Here is an 18,838-nt window from a genome sequence, read left to right on the forward strand (position 1 = left end):
ATCAGGAGGTTTATGATGTTTATGATGTGATAATTCACCCAAATATGTGAAGTTTTGACCCGGAAACAAAGCAAAGAAAAGACAAGTAGGAAAACACAAACAAATCTTCACTTTTAGTTTGTGTGAGAAGGAATAAAAAAAAAAAAAAAGCCCTCAGAGATGTCGTCGCCGTGCGGCTTTCTCGATTTAAAATCGACTGACCTTAGAAGCAGCGCTCACACTTGGGCTTTGTATATAAAAATGCATACCTTGGCAGTATGCGCAGAAGGGAATGTACTCTATGTGCAACCAATCGCTACCTGCCGCATTACTCTTTTAGGCATTAACACCGCACATCATCAGATTCCAGTCTGAGTCGGGAGATAGAGGATATTTTCTTGCCGTGCATGAGTGAAGACATAAAATAGCTCTCTTTTGTTTTTAAATATAGTCCTCATTTTATTAACAGAGGCCAAATAAAACTCATCACATTGTATTTACAAAGGGAGGCAATAAATATCTTAATAATAGTCATAAAATTATTTTTTGCTTACATTTGTTTTAAAAAAAAAAAAAAAAAAAAAATCAATAAATGTGTCATGTTGTTAGTAGCAACTCATACAAAAACCCGCCGTTAGACAGGTGAATATATACTACTGGTGAAGAGAGGCTGGAGTTTGTCGTCAGAAACAGAGGAGCGGGCAGAAGCACGCGGGGCGCTGAAATCTTCCCTGAATCCTGGATCAACTGCTCGTCTTGGGGGTTTTTGAGGAGAAGTCTCAATTGTCGAACGTGGAATTATTCAGCGATTTAAAGGGAGGGCGAGCTATTCCTGTCCTTGAATCACACTGTCAACACAGCGCAGGGCGTGGCGAGGCGAGGCGAGGCGAGGCGAGGCGAGGCGAGGCGAGGCGGGCGGGCGGTTTCCCCCCCGGAAAGCATCCCGAGGCTTTCGATTTTCCTTTCTCTTTCTCTTTTTCTTTCTCAAGCTCCGGTTCCGGCGAGGGCGCACGGACGGAGCGAAGCCTGAAGATGATTTCGGGGCGAAAGCGCAGAATAAAGAGAGAGAAAGAGAGAGAGAGAGAGAGAGAGAGAGAGAGGCCGTGGAGATAAATTAAACCTGGCAGCTTCTGTGAAAGTCAAGACTAGGCGGGGGGGGGCGGGGGGGGTCAACACAAGAACAAGGAGGTAGAGGAAGTCTTCATCACCAACCCCGAAATATTAGCTAGCTCACACTCAAAAGAATCACAGGATCCTTTTTTTTTTTTTTTTTCATTTCCTGGAACGACGTTAACACTTGCAAACCATTTGAAAACATGTCCAGTAGTGATTCATACTCTGAGAGGAGAAGGGGGGGGGGGGGGGGGGGGGGGGGGGCGGGCGGGGGGTAGAAAAGGGGGATTAACATCCATCTCCCAATGTGATGAAGTTGGAAGACAGTGTGGAATTATGAATCACATCAAACTCCGCGCTGTTGTGTTTTTTTTTCTTTTCTTTTCTTTCCTTTTTTTTTTTTTTTTTTTTTTTTTTTTTTTCCTTTCTCGAGTGTTTAAACAAGACGACGACCACGGCTGATGCCCGACTAGTCAAAGCATGTCGTGTTTTCGCTGAATCATACGCCGCGTGAAAATGTCAAGGAGATCACACGGCGCTCGGAGGGTTCAGCGTGTTCCATCCACGGGTGAAGCCGAAGGTGGAGAGACATTGGGAATGAAAGAGAGAGAGAGATAGGAGAGAGAGAGAGAGAGCTGTCAAATATTGCACTCAAAGCTACACAGTCGTCTTGGCGGGGCGGCGTCACCTGCGACCGCCACCTCTCTCCTCCTCGCTCTGCGTCTCCACGGTGTCTGATTCCAGTGGAAAGTATGGGATCCGCGTTGTCAGGGGCAACACAAACAAAAACCGACAGGTATTCCAATAAAACTCTAGCCGGCTGATTTTTATAACGTTGCGTCAGCTCCTGCTTCAGCCGCCCCCCTCCCCTACCTCTACCCCTACCCCTCCCTCCCTCCCTGCCCCCCCATTGTCAAAAAAAAAAAAAAAAAAAAAAAAGAAGAAGAAGAAAGGTATGCCTTCAGCTTGCGGTTCAAACGTAGCTGAGAACGCCGGCGACGAGAAGTCTCTCAGAGGTCCTTTAGTTTATCCAGTATAAATAACATGACAGACACGAGAGCACAATGACATTAAACCCAGGAGAATCCAAGAGGTGGGAGATATTCAGTCGTCCTGAAATACAAAAATAAAACATCTTTGACTCTTTTTTTTTTTTTTTTACTGTTTTGTTCTTTTCTTTTTTTTGAGTGTGTGAAGTCTTTTAAGGTGATTCTTTTAAGACAAGGAGCTTGAGATTTTTTTTTTTTCCATGGAAAATAGTGCTGCGTCCCCTCGGTCCCGTCAGTTCCTTTTGGGGTTGGGTTTTAATCGCCGAGCCCTTCGTGTCCGCTTAGTTACTGTGGTGTAACGAAACTCCTCCAGCGGGTCCATCTTGCCCTTCGGGCGGCGCTTCATGAAGTGGACTTCCTGTTGCGTCTGCGTGGTCCGCGAGCCTTTCTTGGGCCGGCCCTTCCGGTTGAAGCCGAGGTACCATCCTTTGTACTTGGCCGACACCAGAGCCGTGTAGTTGTTCTCCAAGAATTCCTCGACAAAGACGCACTCCTGCTTCCGTCCGTCAGGCTACAAGGAGGCAGAGAAACCACGTTAGTATAAAGATGTGGGGCTTTTCCCACCGCGCCATGAGCGTGGCACGTTTTTCTTTTGGTTTGGTGCACCGTTCATGTTTACGACGGCGTACCGGGGCCACTGCAGGGCGAAAAAAAATACGGAGCCGGGGGAGGAAGGGTTAAATTAAAGTGGTAAATTTGTGAGAAAAAAAAACTTGGATATTCTCTGATATTAAAGCCGTGAATTTACAACAAAAAAAACTTGGATATTTTCTGAGATTAAAGCGGTAAATTTACAAGAAACAAATTTATGGGGAAAAAAACCCCAAAAATTCTGACATTGTAAAGTCAAAAATTTGCGACAAAAAACAGAGAAATTCTAAGATTCAAGTCGCAAATTTACGAGAAACAAAAACTTGGATATTGTCTGAGATTAAAGTGGTAAATTTACCAGAAAAATTACTTGGATATTCTCTGATATTAAAGTCGTAAATGTACGAGAAAAAACTCATGACTTCATGAGAAAAACAACTCAAAAAAATTTTGACATTATAAACTCAAAATTTGCGAGAAAAAAAGCGAAGAAATTCTGAGATTAAAGTCGCAGATTTACGAGAAACAAAAACTTGAATATTCTCTGAGATTAAAGTGGTAAATTTACGAGAAAAAGGTCCCACTTTTATAAAGAAAAACTCAAAAATTCTAATTCTAATAAAATTCTAAGCTTATGAAGTCACACATTTGCAAGAAAAACCCCAAAATTGAGATCGAAGTCGTAAAAGAAAAACTTTTTCTGACTTTTTTTTTTTAATAAATTTGTGACTTTAATCTCAGAGTTTTTTTCTCAGAATATTACCCCCCCCCCACACTTTTATAAAGAAAAACTCAAAAATTCTAATTCTAATAAAATTCTAAGCTTATGAAGTCACACATTTGCAAGAAAAACCCCAAAATTGAGATCGAAGTCGTACAAGAAAAACTATTTTTCTGACTTTTTTTTTTTTTTTTTTAATAAATTTGTGACTTTAATCTCAGAGTTTTTTTCTCAGAATATCCCCCCCACCCCCCATCCCCCCCACCCCACCCCTCCGGATTTTTTGGTTCAAACTGAATGATCCGTCTCCACATTACGTGATGCAACAACATCATGATTCAACAGGAAACGCATCACATCGAGGAGGTTTGGATGCCACGTCATGAGGTCTTTCAGTGGAACTGGATCTCACAGATTTTCACATTTGAAAAGATTAAAGTTGAGCAGGTAAATTAACTTTGTGTTCGGTTGAGTTCAGGTTCATCTGGTTAAAACTTTAGATAAAGTCGGGGTAAGGACTGTTATGTGAGAAAAACCTAGTGTTGGGGTTAGAGAATTTCACAAACTTAAGATTTCACAAAGTGGATCTCACAAATTTTCACATTTGAACAGGTTAAACAGTTAAGGTTGAGCCAGTAAAGTGAATTTGCATGAGGTGGAGTTTAAGTTTTGGCGGCTAAAACTTTGGAAAAGGTCGGTGGACGGATTTGGTCGTTACATAAGAAAACTGATGGTCACGGTCAGGAATTAAGAAAGAAAAATTAAATCAAAGTAGAAAACATCAATAACAATCAACAAGCTGGGAATTGAACCTGACTTCCTAACTAAATTCTGGCCGAAGCCGTGCAAAATCTTCGAGGGGTTTCATTTATTCTCTCCAGTTTCGCTGCGCTCTCAAACTAATTCCCACCATCACTCACGGCGGGAAAACCACCGACATCATTTTAATGGAGCCTAGAAGAGAACGTTTTTTTTTTTTCTCTCCTTCTCCTTCTTCTTCTTCTTCTTAAACAAATGAGGCCCCAGCAACTAAAACTCAAAAATGCATGTTCCTAACAGATGATCACGACGAGAGAGGGAAAGCGAGTGTGAGCTGCGGCCCCGCGGACGCTGTCAGCCCGAGTTATTAATGCAGCACAATCACACATGTGCCTCGCCGAGTGTGTGTGTGTGTGTGTGTGCGCGTTTGCAGATATTAACTGGTTTTCCACGTCGAGGCGGTCATCCACACAGCCGCATGCAGTCATCCTGCGCTCGCGGCCACCTGGTGCGACTAAGTGATATAATTGCAATGGCATTTCTCCTAAGTGACCATTAGTCTCTCAATGCATTGTGGTGATTGCAGCCTGTAATTGACTGATCGAGTGTCAAAGGAGTAAGCAGATTACGTAATGGAAGAATGGCTGTGAGTTATCAAAGGGGTTTTGTTAGGGGGCGCACAGAAAACAGCAGGCGAAAGGCAGATCTGAGGCTGCGCTCGCTGCAGCTCCGATTAAGAGATCCCTCCGAAATATTCATTTTCATGGAGAAGTCCTATCTGTAAAAATGTCGAGCTTTGTGCTGAGCTTTTCTTGTCTTTTCCCAGCCCCCTAGTACGGAGACAGATACTTACCCTTCCAACTATTTTGCCCTTCTCGTTCATGCAAATGTAATGCTCGCTCTCTTTTCCTTTTATTCGGATGTGGCTCCCGAAGGTTTCCGTCTCGACGACGAGGAGAGCTGAAAGGCAAAAGAAAAAAGAAAAAGGATGATTTCATTAACTTCCAGGCAGATAACCCAATCCAGTTCTCTTTTTTTTCAGGGGGTGTTACATTCATTATGAAACCTCTAATTTCTGCAAGTTTTTTAGCATCTCCATAATCAATAAAAAAAAATCACCACAGAAACAAAAAAAAAATCAATGAATTTTTCCAGGTATTGAGGTGATATTTCATGGACACGGTCCACCTCAACCATGAGCTGTCTGGATGTTTGCTTTCACCACTGGCATCAAGGATTTTCTCTGTGATTTTTAATATTAATTACAAACCGTCAAAAAAAAAAAAAAAAAAAAAAATCTGATCTAAAAAGTTAGATTCAGGCTTAAATAACATTATGAAAGCATAATTTTCTGTTGAAACTGCATGTGATTGATGGTGGCTGCCCCTTCAAGATGTGTGCACTTCAACAAACTGTAATCCAAAGTGTAATATGACTTCGCTATTAGTATGATGTGCACCACAACAATCAGTCCGGCCTGACGCAGCACTAATCCGCATCGCCGCATTTTTCCGCACACCCTCCCCCCCTCCGTCCCGTCATGACCTTAACCCCTGCGAGGTCACCTTTGTTTCTGCTCGCCCCCTCGCGAGCCCGAAAAAAAAAAAAGATCTGCCAAACATTTGTGGAGCGGTTACGAGCCCCTCAGGATTGGGTTTCAAGTTCCCTTTAGTCTGTGCTCACTCAATCAAAAAGTTAAGATGATCCATTTGTTTAACACACTGGGCCATTCAGTAGCGCTCAAGGGAGCAGAGGAAGAAAAGGCAAAGGGGGTGCAGCTACCCCCCCTCCGTGAAAAAAAAAAAAAAAAAAAATCCTCCTTCAATCCGACCTGGAGAGAAAAGTGGGCAGGAAACGTGTCTGAACGGGAAAACCGAGCGGGAAGAAGCTCTATCATGATGTGGATTTTAGCATCGAAAATAATAAAATAAGGGCTAAAATAATTTGATTGGCTATTTTCTTGCAGGATTTTCTTGCTGGTTTGCCGAGGAAACTAATTACTTTTCCTCACGTTAATGCCATTGAGTGGCTTTTTTGTGCACTTGGAGTATTTTTTTTTTTAAGTCAGTCATTTCACCTTTACTTCAGTTCAGTTGCTGCCTGAGTCACTATGACAGATTGTGGAACCTTTCACAATAAAAGCTCAGTCAGCAGAGATGAAAAGGGGGAACCTGCTTCTGCTTTGTTGCTTCTACTTTCTGTCATTTCCCAAATTTCACAATAAAAGCTGAACCATGAAAAACTGCACTTGCATCTGGGATTTCATATCGTATAATGTCATGATATGGCATAAGTGATGTCTTGTCCTGGTTGTAAAGGCTGCATTATAATGAAGAAATGCAATTTTCTGAACTGATTAGACTGATATTATTTTTATTTTTTATCAAAATTTTTATTATTGTATTATCTCTCCCTGCTTGGTCATCACATCGGCATTACTGGTGATTATTTAGTAAAAATTTCTCATCTGTATCTTATGAATGCACCAAAGTCATTCCTACAATATCATCGCCATATTGATATCGAGGTTTTTGGTCAAAGATATTGTGATGTTTGATTTTGTCCCCATCGCCCAGCCCTAATTTAAACTCAAAAATGTGGAATAAGAAATAAAAAAAATCAATCAACCCTTGGCAATTTCGCGCAATGCCCCTTTAAAAAGCATGTAGTGTGCAGCGGATTCTCTCCTCCTTTTCTAACTGCATGGAAAAGATCCCAGCTAACACAGTTACTGCAGTCACATACCAGCAGAGGAACAGTACTTCTACTTCTACTGCAGTCAAATACCAGCAGAGGAACAGTACTTCTACTTCTACTGCAGTCAGATACCAGCAGAGGAACAGTACTTCTACTTCTACTGCAGTCAGATACCAGCAGAGGAACAGTACTTCTACTGGAGGTACAGTTTGTAGTACTCTTTCCACCGCTGCTGGTTTGTTGGGACAGTGGATGTAGGAAAATGCAGGCGGGGACGTTTTGAAAGTTCAGATATTTCGATTCAGAGCAGCAGTGATTTGACGGCAGCTTGGCCTTTCCACTGTCAGCTGGTTTTTGCAGCGGCACCAAAAATTCAACCTCAGGTATGAAGTCTCGCCCCAGAACATCAGATAATGCAACATTTCCCCGCCAAAGTTGTTCTTTGTCCGCGACCCTGTCCAAACCCTATCTTTACTCTCCTGAAATAAACCCGTTGATGGTTTGATCCTTGAAAAACTAATGCGCTGGCAGCGACGGGCTTCAGCAAACTTAATTAGATACTTGAGTCATCGTTCCCCTGAAACACAAACACCGGGTGGAATCTCTCTGTCATCAATACCACTAACGAGTGGCGCTCCGTTTACAAAGGAGGCAATGTGGTACTTTTATTTACAGTGTAAGCACTTCAAAAACCATAATCCACATAATCCGCAGCCCTAAAAAAAAAAAACACAGTAAATGTATGAACAGCGCAGGGGAATAATCTCTTGGAAGCCGCCTGAGTGCAGGAGTCGTGCAGACGGCTCAGCGCTTTTGGTGCAAAAGTGAAATAACATAAGTGTCGCTCTTTGGAAAAGTTTCTCCGGCTGGTTTCTGGGTTTATCAGAGCCGCAGCCACAAACTAAAACCTGACGCTACATTTCCTGGAAAACCAGCCTCATGACTTTCTGACACTATTTTTTTTTTTTTTTTTATTTGTATTTTTGATTTAAATCAGCCTTTTCTCTCAGCCTAACTCACTGAAGGCACCCAGGATAGTTTGTGACCACTGGTGGCGCTATTGTGCACCAGGTCCTCCTAATGTTGACATGATGTGTTGTTCCAGCAGGGGGCGACATTTTACACTCGCTCATGTAAACTATGCAACTTTCAAAATAGTACAAAATAAGGATTTGCAAAGGCAGAACATACATGCAACATATTTACTGAGCCTCAAAGCCGCATGTAGTGTGTTATAGTGAGAAAAACTTTTATGCAATCATAAGGAAAACTACATGAGTTATCTTTAATATCCATGTTGGAAATTTTTTAAAAAAATCTTTACGAGCTGAGGTGAGCACAAATCTGAATTTTTAAAGTCGGTCAAAAAGTTGAATTTTTGAGGCCAAATCACCAAGTTTTTGATAAAATGCTCTTTTCAGTCGTCAGTCACAAGAGCTTTCCAGTCACCATGACGTCCAGAAGGGTTTTTATGAAACCTGATAAAATGAGAGATTTCTTGTGACTAACCACGAAAAATAATAAAACACCTGAAATAGCTGCATCTCAAAAAAAAAAACTACAAGAAAATTTGTTTTATCGAACGTTTGGTAATGTAGGATTTAAAATGAGCTGAATTTAAAGAATGTTTGCTGGCATAAATCTAATATCTGGTATCTTAAATTAATGTTAAACTTACATAAAAATGCAACTTTACTTTTTGTGTGTGTTTAAAAAAAAAAAAAAAGTATCCCAGTGAAAGCATGAAATATATGAGAAAACAAAAATTTAGATTTTGGTATATAGCCGCATCTTGAACGCTCTGACAGAAAATTTTCCAACTCTTACGGAAAAAATAAAAAATAAAAAATTTCCTTAGCATGCCACATTTAGTAGCTGGTCATTCCTGGGGTCCCTTTATATCACTGAGGCATCTCTCAGTGCAAAGTGAAACTGTATGATGCCTGATCAATACTTGGACATGAATGGGTATCTCCGCTGGTTTTTGTCCTGCTCAGCTGCCGTAGAAGGAACATGTACACAGAGGAGACTGAGGATGAGCAGCAGCTGCATCTCCTTTCCTCTGGACGTTGTTTTCCTCCTTGTCGAGGAATCATCGGTGCGATATGAACGACATTTATCGACCTCGGTCAGAAACGCTGCTTTTCCTCCACACTGCAGCCTTTATCAGAGTAAAAGCCTCTGCAGAGACCCGCCATCTGCTCCTGGGCAACAGGCAGCGATTACGACGGATTGTTCTGGATGTATTCTGGTAATTAATATGCTACACCACCACCGAAGAAGAATGATGACACACACACACACACACACACACACTGATACGGAGTGGCTGACCTCAGCCGTCACAAAGCTGCTGGCCGGCGCGATGTATTTCCTCTGCGGTGGTTTGTGTTTGTTCGCTGTAAAGCTGCGCTGACTGTGTGGATTAGTGCGAGGGGAAGAGAGAGAGAGAGAGAGAGAGGGAGAGAGAAGAGAGAGAGAGAGAGAGAGGGAGAGAGTATCTTCCTGAGCATGAAGCATGTTAGTGAGTGTAAAGGAGTTCACAGGTGCCAGGTACTGCAGCTGGATGGGTTAGGAGGAGGAGATGGAGAACCGGGGGGGCGGCGGCAGGGGTAAAGTTGGCAAGGCCTCATGGGAAAAATTGGATCTGCTTCCACTCAAGCTCTAACAAGCAGTGAGGAAACTTCGCCTCGGCGCATCTGTGACTGAACACACTCACTCGAAGGCATCCGAGCCCGGGCGTTTCAGAGCCGTGAGTCAGCTGAAAACCAGGAGGAAAAAAAAAAAAAAAAAAAAAAAAAAAAAAACCCTCTGCAGGACGCCGCGCGCCGCAAACCCCCGCCGCTTCCCGCCCGCGCCGCCGCTTTACCTCGCCGACGTTTGATTTCGACCGCGGTGATCGAAATAATTCAGAGGGCAGAGTTAAGACGATTTGAGGTGACAGCGTGCGAAGCGGCGGATCTGAAAAGGTCAAATAAAACCGCACCCGTCACATACAATCAGCATGGTTTTGCAAATACTTCACAATAATCATTATTCTGCTTTTTTTTTTTTTTTTTTCCTGGGAGTTTTACCACCAAGTTGCCAAAGCATTTAGCATGTGTGTGTTTTGAGTGTTTGCATTGTTTTTTCCCCACGGCTGGACGAACCAAACCACCCCGACCGGGAGAGCAACTCTTTTATATGCAAATGCACATCAGTAACCATTTTCTATGGTGCCATAAGTGACAGATTATACTAATAAAGTGGTTAAACACTTAATCTGACTCAGTGGATTTGGATTTTAAGGGGGATTCAGCTGAAATTTGAGTCTAGGTTGTAGTTCAGGGAAGAAAAATTTTATGTTTTATGGTCTGAGTTGCACTTTCAATATAAAAAACTACCATTATATGACGTTATTGATGTGCTTTGCCTCATATGGACAGTCATATCCCCATTCTAGTGGATGACGGCGTGTTTATAGATGCGGCGATGCAGTTCAGGTTGCATCCTCCTGATATTAAAAGGTCATGACATCAGGCTCACAGGGCAAACGAAATCCCAACGTAAGGCGCTCTAGCTTGGGCCACGTTAGGTATTCATGAAAAAAAAAACAAACAAAAAAAAAAAATCACATCACCGGGCTAAAAATAAAATAAAAAGCAATAAGCGCAGAGACTGACTCAGGATGCCCGAGTCCTGCGGTCAACGTCCACCTCAAAGTCGACCATTTCCAAACACTTTCATCCTCCCCAAACAGAAGCTGCTCACCATCCACTCTCTCACCAGCCAAGCACGAATGGAAACTAGAAATCGCCTCCAAACCGACGACTGGTGACTGACCAAACTGCTAGAGAGAGAAAAAAAAAAAAAAGCCAAACTTCATCAGCGTTTGGTGGCCGCTGGTGATTTCCCCGCCTTGCCGACACAACGGCTAGCTAAAGCGTGTGGTGTGATGCACAGGAATCCTCCCGTACCGTACTTGCCCCCATCGTCTCCGTTGGCGTTGATCTTCTTCCCCAGGATCTGCACGTGCTTCCCGGTGGTTCGGCTGTACAGCTGGTAGATCCGGATCTGCTTCCGACTCAGGTCGTCCGGATTCCTCGTGTGGTTCTCGATGTAAAACCTGAAATCAGCCGAGCTCTGCTGAGATTCCTGCATGGGGGGGGGAGCGAGACGAGAGGAAGCAGAGAAAGACACGAGATGGAGACAGATGGACCGGAAGAAAAAGAGAGAGAGAGAGAGAGGAGGGGGAGAGGGAGAGAGGAGAAGGTTGAAAGAGAAAGAGAGAGCGAGATCATCATGGCACAGGTGTTGATAGTAATGTGTGCTGCAGTTTTTATGGGCCATGTGTCAAGACGTTCTGCTCCAGGGCTGAAAAACCGAGATAACAACCTGAGAATTGGAGCCGCGGCGCTTTGGAGTTGCTTTTTCCTGCTTTTCGAGCGGCGCATTTCATCAGGACTGCCCCTAACCAGCTGCAGGACCGTGTTCTCGGTGCAGCCATCGGAGTCCAAAATCTCACAGGACAAGTGCAAAGCCTTCTGTTCATACGCCGCTGCACGCTCTGCATCGAGACAGCGGCGTGCTCCGCGCCCGGGGGCGATATTGGGAAACCAGCACTCCATTTCCACAAGCAAGCAAGCCACTAGCAATTATACACCTGAAGCATCCAGACCTGTTGCACTATCATCAAACAAATATCTGCCCGCGGGCCAAGTATGGTCCATAAATTAGGAGACGCAGCGGGTGGAAGACATGACAGCGACGGCAAGAGGATTCTCGCGCCACGAAAACACTCTTGCAGGAGGAATTTTTTTTTAAATCAAATTGCACAAACCCGTCTTCCACAGCTCACTGGCCCCGATTCCCGTGGCGTTTACGAGTCACCTTAGACCCGACGTGAAACGGGGGGGGGGGATCGCGACCGTGTCACCCAACAAGGGGAAACGTATACTTTCAGAAGCCCTGGAATCTCGGTTCGAGCCAAGATCCCGTTTCCCCAGCTGTATGGTGTGGTAATTGCACAGTAATGGCTTTTTATGTGGCTGTTCTCAGGTGGCTAATTATATACACATTACATACCCCGACTCCTTGTTATTCTAACCTCAGCAAATTAATGACGTTTAGCGAACACGATGGGAAATTATGGTCACGGCAGAACAAGTCCTGAAACAAACGCCGTGTGCGGATCTGACGCAGATCCTGTCGCGGCTCCTGCTCAGCCCGGCATCATGCAACACATCGACATCCAGGACACACGCCTGCAGTGTCGGGACAGTTGCAGGAAATCAGAAATCTTCACACCACGAATCAAAGCCTGGATATCCAAAAGGCTTTACCTGCTGATAATGTGCAAATTTTCAGCGTTGATACAGATTTCAAGACATCAAAACATCCTGAAACCTTCAAAGTGATAGACTTTAACAATAGCTTTACTCGTCTAAAGGCATTTTTTGCAAGAAAACTGATTGCACATGATCAAACTCTATGTAGAAAAGCAGATTGCACATTTGTATCACATTGAAAATGTTGAAAAACTAACATTTCCGAGGATTTTAAAGCAGGAGAATCCAGAGATTTCTCAGCCCAGCAAATATCTGGATGGAAAAGCTCCTTGTTTGAGCAACAGCAGCCACATTTACCCTGCGTAACCTCTGCGTGCGGTGCAACATGTGCCAAACCAACACAGCACAGCCGTGCCAGCGCTGCCATACGTCGCTCTCTGACAGCCGAGCCGAGCCGAGCCAAGCTTTCTCTGAACGCGTCATGACGAGGCTCCCCTGTTCCCTCCCAGCGACCGACTGAACCACGTTTTCACGGCAAAGGAGACAGCAACGTCAGATCCGGTGTACCGGTAAGGTTAACGCGGCGCGGCACGCTCCAACAAACCGTTTGTCATCTTCAACACGTGTGAGGGAGCAGGCGAAGATGTCACCCTGTAACCTATAACGACACCCACCGACAAAACTTGTGAATGTGCATCATGACTTTCAGGTGTTCGATCAGCGACCGGTGAACAGCATCAACACCCAACGACAATCTGTTTGGGTTTTGTCCCGGAACATATTGGAAACCAAGTTTTGCAAACCAGAAATCTCCATATTTAGCAAATTGTTGAGTCACTGGTATTGATCAACAGCCTAATCCGATCTGTTATGGTCATTTTGTGCTATACGGCAGTAAAAACCGAACTTTTTTTGAAATTATAAAGCAATTTTTTGACATTTTCATGCAAAGAGAGAAACATTTTGCTAATTGCCGACTGATTCAGCCTGCACAGGAAATGATGTGGCTCAACTGTCTTAAACTGGAATAAACTGGCTGGTTAGGATGAGCAGCGACAGCGATAGAAAAGAGCGCCACCTACAGAAACGCAAACTTCAAAAAACCCAAAGAGAAAGATGTCAAAGGTCTAAAGACAAAAAAAAAAAAAAAAACACAGATTAGCTCTGTAATACATTCTGCACAGTTCAGTGTTGAGGCGGCAGCGACGTGTGCGTCACACGCCAGACGCCAACGTGCTGAAAACAGCAGGTCCTTCCTCAGAGTCGAACGTCAGCAGCGGTTCAGTCGCATCTTTTGTCAAAACTCTTAAGACGAACCTCAAAGCTGACAAGCCAAAAAAAAAAGAAAGAAAAAAAAATACACAACAAAACCGAGGCCTAACGGGGCTGCTGAGGGATTTATCCCAGATCTCCCCATCTCTAAACAAACATAAAGGTGTGTTTGGTAGACAGTTGCATTTCGCGTCAGGGAAAAGGCAAGCCTAAGCACATGGCTGAGGTGAGCGCAAACGACAACATTTTTTTTTTTTTTTTTTTTTTATCAAGCTGTCTCCTCTCTTCAAAGCCACAGGATGAAAATGGATATGTTTGAAACTTCAAAAGTCTGGCGCTTGTCTTCGCCGAGGAAGCTCAGCCCTCACATGCATCTGAGATACACCTTGCTATCTGCTCGACACACACACACACACACACACAGACAGGGACACACACACACACACAAAGGGATAGACACACACTCTCACACGCTGGCATTGCATTCAAAAGGAACTTCCAATTGTGGTTGCTTCTGTTGTTTTTCCTCATGAAATCACAACCACAGCATGACATGTACGAGCCATTACCCACACAAAGCAGCGCCGTGAATCAGAGCAGGCCAACAACACAGACAGGGAATGTGACAGAAGCACATTAAAGGGCAATTTCTGCATTTTTTCTGGAGATTTTCAGATTGGTTTTGGGTCCTGACAGCAATCCAAGAGCTAATATGTGTGTCCTTTGCTGCCCTCTTTGAGGCCTGACTGACTCTGACGTTGCCGGGACTCATAAAGCACACATGTATATCACACATAAAAATTAAAAAATAAATAAATAAATAAATCATCAGTCCTCTGAATGTGAGTGTTTTAACCCCTGCGACTTCACATCATGAACACGGTCCTGCGTGCAGCTGACAGGCTCGACATCTCGCCGTTGTTTGTGCCAGCTCCACTGGAATAATCAGAGCACACAGCCTTACATAATGCAGCCGCATTTTGGAGGTTTATTGGCTATTGATCTGTTTGGGAGATTCTTAAAAAGTCCTGGAAACATTTAAAAAAAAAAAAAATGATTCCAGGAGTGGGGAACCCTTGCTTTTTTGGCCTGAGAGCTAATCTTTCCCTGAATGGGACGAGGTGAACCATCAGACCGAGAGGTGAAGCAAGTAACACCAGAATTAAGCCAGAATTAAAATATATGCATTTCATAAAAGTATATAAAATACATTGAATACACATACACATACAAAATATATTACACACACACACACACACACACACACACACACACACACAAACAGAGTACATTAAATTCATGCCAAAATGAAGTTACCATCTATATATCAGTGTGCTCTGACAATATTCAGGAAGCACCGATTAAAATATACATGAATCTGTCTGTTTAAAAAAAATAACTAAAAAATAAAAATACAATGTTTTGTTGGTAATTATGAGATTCTGATGAGGGAAAAAAGGCATCACAAAGGTGAATATGAGATCAAATATTTTGCAGAGCTGTGGCTGCTTTATTTATTTAAGTTGAAGTGTTTGGGAGAAGACTTTAGGGGGGAAAAAAATCAGCTGCAGGGTTTCTGATTCAGCACGTCATATATTAGGCCTACAAACTGATTATCGACTTTATGAATATCTGGCTGAAGGAGCATTTTCTCTGCAGCATATTTGAATCATAGCGCACAGCAAATTAGCTGAGCCCATGTCTGCAAATCATTATTATTTAAAGCGCGACTCAGCTCATAAAACTGAGGCAACAAGTGGCAAAGGAAGCCATCTGTTGGGAGAGCGAGCCTTAACGCGGTGGATCAAAATTAATATTCTGCTCTCTTGGAATAAAATACAAAACGTGCGATCTGAAGGGAAATCTGGATTTTTATTTTTATTTTTTAAACAAACTTTTGAAAAAAATACCACTGTGCATTAAATTTTCAATGCAGAGGCTAGTCTGGGTTAAATTATTCACTGCTCATCTGACTGGGATTTCTCCCAACGAAAAACTCTTATATATTTTATATATTTTTATATTTTTATGCGGATTTATAGAGTGTGTAGCCTCCGTTAGTGAGTTTATAGTGACCTCATCGCATGCTGAGCCATCTTTATCTCGTATGGTAACACTACAGGATTTCTATAATATTACTACAGAGACAGACAGAGAGTTTCTCGTATTTAAGGCTATTTGACCTCCAGTGGAACCACTTTAATATTTCCGTATGACATTATTACATATTTTGGTAGCACACCACATTTATTACAGGATTACTATTTTTTTTTTTCATGAGGATTATAAAGGTTGTTATTAGTATTAATTTAATGTCTTTCCGCTTAATGGGCCACTGATAATAAAAGATCCTACCCATCATCATCCGACACACACACACACACACACACACACACACACACACACACAGCAGACCTGATAAAACTGCACCGTCACACACACACACACACACACACACACGTAGGAATTGAACGTGAGAGTAAACATACCTGTAGCTGGAAATAGAGTACCAGAAAATGTAAACACCTAAGTGGGAGAGTGAGGGGGGGGAGAGAGAGGGAGAGAGAGAGGGAGACGGAGAGGGGGAGAGGGAGAGAGAGAGGGAGAGAGAAAAGGGAGGAGGGGGAGTGAATCACAGGCAATTAACATGAAGCATAAACGCAGCCTACCTGGATGACAGCAATGCGCAAATATGAAGCTTTTGGCGACTTCTATTGGTAAGAATGCATGTTTTTGTGCAAGGGCAAGCGGGAGATGTGGAACACTTACAGGTATATGAACCTTGAAGGCAGGAGAGACATCTTGACTTGCCGAAATACACCTGAAATACACCTGTTTCCACAGATTTAGAGCCCCAGGAAAGGTTGGAGAAACCCCCCCTCTCTCTCTCCCCAGCGCGGCTTTTACGCACACCACTCCGGGGGTAAGTAGTAGCTTGAATCCCAGTGTAAGGATAGATCACTGGAGAGCAGCAAAGTCACGGAGTGCAACATTAGGTGCTTCCTTGTTGAGGGGGAAATTATCCAGAAGATTGATTTTTTTTTTTTTCAACTCCCTCTCTCTCTCAGTCTCCTCCGATCCGACCCCCGAAATCCCGGAAAGTCTCCTTAAATCAGTGCCAATCGTGGACAGGATTCAATATTCGACCCCCTAAAAAATGCCCCTGCTTAGAAAAATCCTCCAGGCTTTGCGCACCTCTAGTTTTCTCCAATCCCAGCCCCGCTGCTCCAAAGATCACAGGCTCCTCAACTCCGTCCGTATACCTGCGGGGGATATCTACACCTTGCATGGGTCATTTTTATTCTACCAAGTGCTGCAGAGGAGGAAAAGCGGTGGAGAAAAACGCCGTTCAAACCAACCAGCCAGCCAGCTCGAGAAAGAGAGCGAAAAACTTATCCAGAGATACAAAAGTTGCGTTTCAGAAAAAAAAAAAAAAAAAAGAAGAAGAAGAACAGTGGTTTTTAGAAAATCGCAGCAGCAGCGGATCCTTGGAGAGGTTTGGGGGGCTGATGGCGCAGCAGTGCCTGTCAGTGGTGTTTGTGCGTCTGCGGCTTGAGATTTGGGCACAGTGAGGCTTTTTTGTTGTTGGTGGGTGGAAACATGTCAGCGGTTTGCACCTGATAGGGTAATCTTGGAGAGACCATCAGTTTCGAGAGGGTTTTTTCCTGGGCAAAGGGCTGCGCAGGGGAGAAGTAAAATAAGGAGCTGAAGAGGAGTTTCTTTCTCTTTTCTTTTCTGTTTTTTTATTAAAATTATTACTATTATTATTATTTTTCGGGTAGCCTACTATTTGTTTTTTTCTAACACGGAGGAGGATTTAATTGTTGTGGACTTGGTGGATGCGGACGCAAAGACAATTTATGTTTAAGGAACTTCAACTTCATGAAGGCTTGGAAATGATGTGCGCGAGTCGTATTAATTTATTTATTTATGCTTAACGAGAGCAGTAGTAGACCATTTAGTTTACTTATGTAGACATTTCATTTTATCGATATGAATAATCGAACAATTATTTGCATTGTACTTATTGTTATTATTAGGCTATTAGTAGCAGTTGGCAAGCATTCAAGGGTTAATATTATTATCACAGTCGGTCACTGATAATAAAAATGAATAGCTGTGTTGTAACAGCTGGAGAAACAGCTTCTGTGTCTTATTTGTGCTTTTTAAACTGTCGGCTGCTGCAGTTTTGTGGATTGGCCTCGGCTCTCCCAGACACCATTGAAATGCAGGTTGTTGTCGACCTCGATTTTTTTTTTTTTTTCTTTTTTCTTTTTTTTCTCCAGTAATGTGCTATAACTTATCCTGCATTTAAATGAAAGAGAGGTGCGAATGTGTTTACAAGCGCCTCAGAAGTGAGCCCACATCCCTCCTGCCATTAAAAAAAAAAACCCTTTGTGGTTCGTCTTTATTGTCCCATTAAAACGGGCTCTTCCACATTCAGCGCCTATTGATATTCAAACTGATTGGATACATCATTTCCCATGGGGATTTCAAAAGGCCTCACCCAGTGAAGAAAGTGGTAAATAAAAGCTGCTTGTAGGCTGTGAGCTCTGGCAATCACCACAAATAAACCAAAATCAATTATATTGTCAGGAAAGTATTAATTTGCGGTTTTAATTTGAAAATCCTGCCCTCATGTAACTTCTCAGTGCCTGCCATGAGCCATATGATGAATTCACATCACAGAGTCGACCTAAAAAAAAAAAAAAAAAAAAGTGGATAAACTCTGTTGTGCTAATAACAAGGTAGGCAAAGTGGGTTTATTTGGGTTTACCCTCCATTACATCCCTGGCTGTCTGCCTAACAAGGAGGCTTTGTCCTGTCAGTTACAGTGCAGTTTAATAATCCCTGAAACACAAGCGAGGCCTAATGGAGGCCTGCATGGCATGTTGTCATTTACAGCTTGATTAATTTCCCCCACTGGTCTCCCTTAAGGAAAGAAAACAAATTCACAGCAAATAGTAATTATAAATATGTATACATTTCTTTAAGCATACAGCGCCTTGAGCCTGCCTGATCAAATGAGGCGCACGCTTGCTGCTGCTTACCACCAATAAACAGCAAAGATGTCCTTGCAAATCCAAAATGAGGGCGCCTGACAACTGATTAAACGCAGTAGAATGATAAACAGCAATTATCCCGCTGACAGTGATGGAGGCTGTGTGGTGGAGTCACTCAGCGCCTCCCGAGCACTTGTTTGTGACAGTCCTCTCGGAGCGTGACTGTAAATCCACAGCGGTGGTGAGAAAAGAGAGAGCAGCGGTCTTGGATGTGGCCACCTGTGATTTCAAAACAAAGACGAGGCGGCGTGTCTGTCCGCTCGTGACAGGAACGCAGGACCCGTTTTCTAAAGTGACTTTTAACACACACATACACACACACACACA

General features: G+C 43.2%; 1 protein-coding gene across 1 annotated transcript in view; it reads right to left on the bottom strand.

Moving 5' to 3' along the window:
- Positions 1–2,033: 2,033 nt before the first annotated feature.
- Positions 2,034–18,838, bottom strand: part of npm1b (nucleophosmin 1b) — a 61,309-nt gene continuing 44,504 nt past the window's right edge. Inside the window, exons 11-13 of the mRNA XM_030061881.1 lie at positions 10,866–11,043; positions 5,066–5,172; positions 2,034–2,652 (exon numbers count right to left, since the gene is read on the bottom strand). Of these exons, the coding sequence (XP_029917741.1) occupies positions 2,374–2,652; positions 5,066–5,172; positions 10,866–11,043 (564 nt within the window). The 3' untranslated portion in view covers positions 2,034–2,373. The remainder of the gene's footprint in view (positions 2,653–5,065; positions 5,173–10,865; positions 11,044–18,838) is intronic.

This window comes from Myripristis murdjan, chromosome 10 (assembly GCF_902150065.1).
Source record: "Myripristis murdjan chromosome 10, fMyrMur1.1, whole genome shotgun sequence".
In the NCBI taxonomy this organism is placed as follows: Eukaryota; Metazoa; Chordata; class Actinopteri; order Holocentriformes; family Holocentridae; genus Myripristis; species Myripristis murdjan.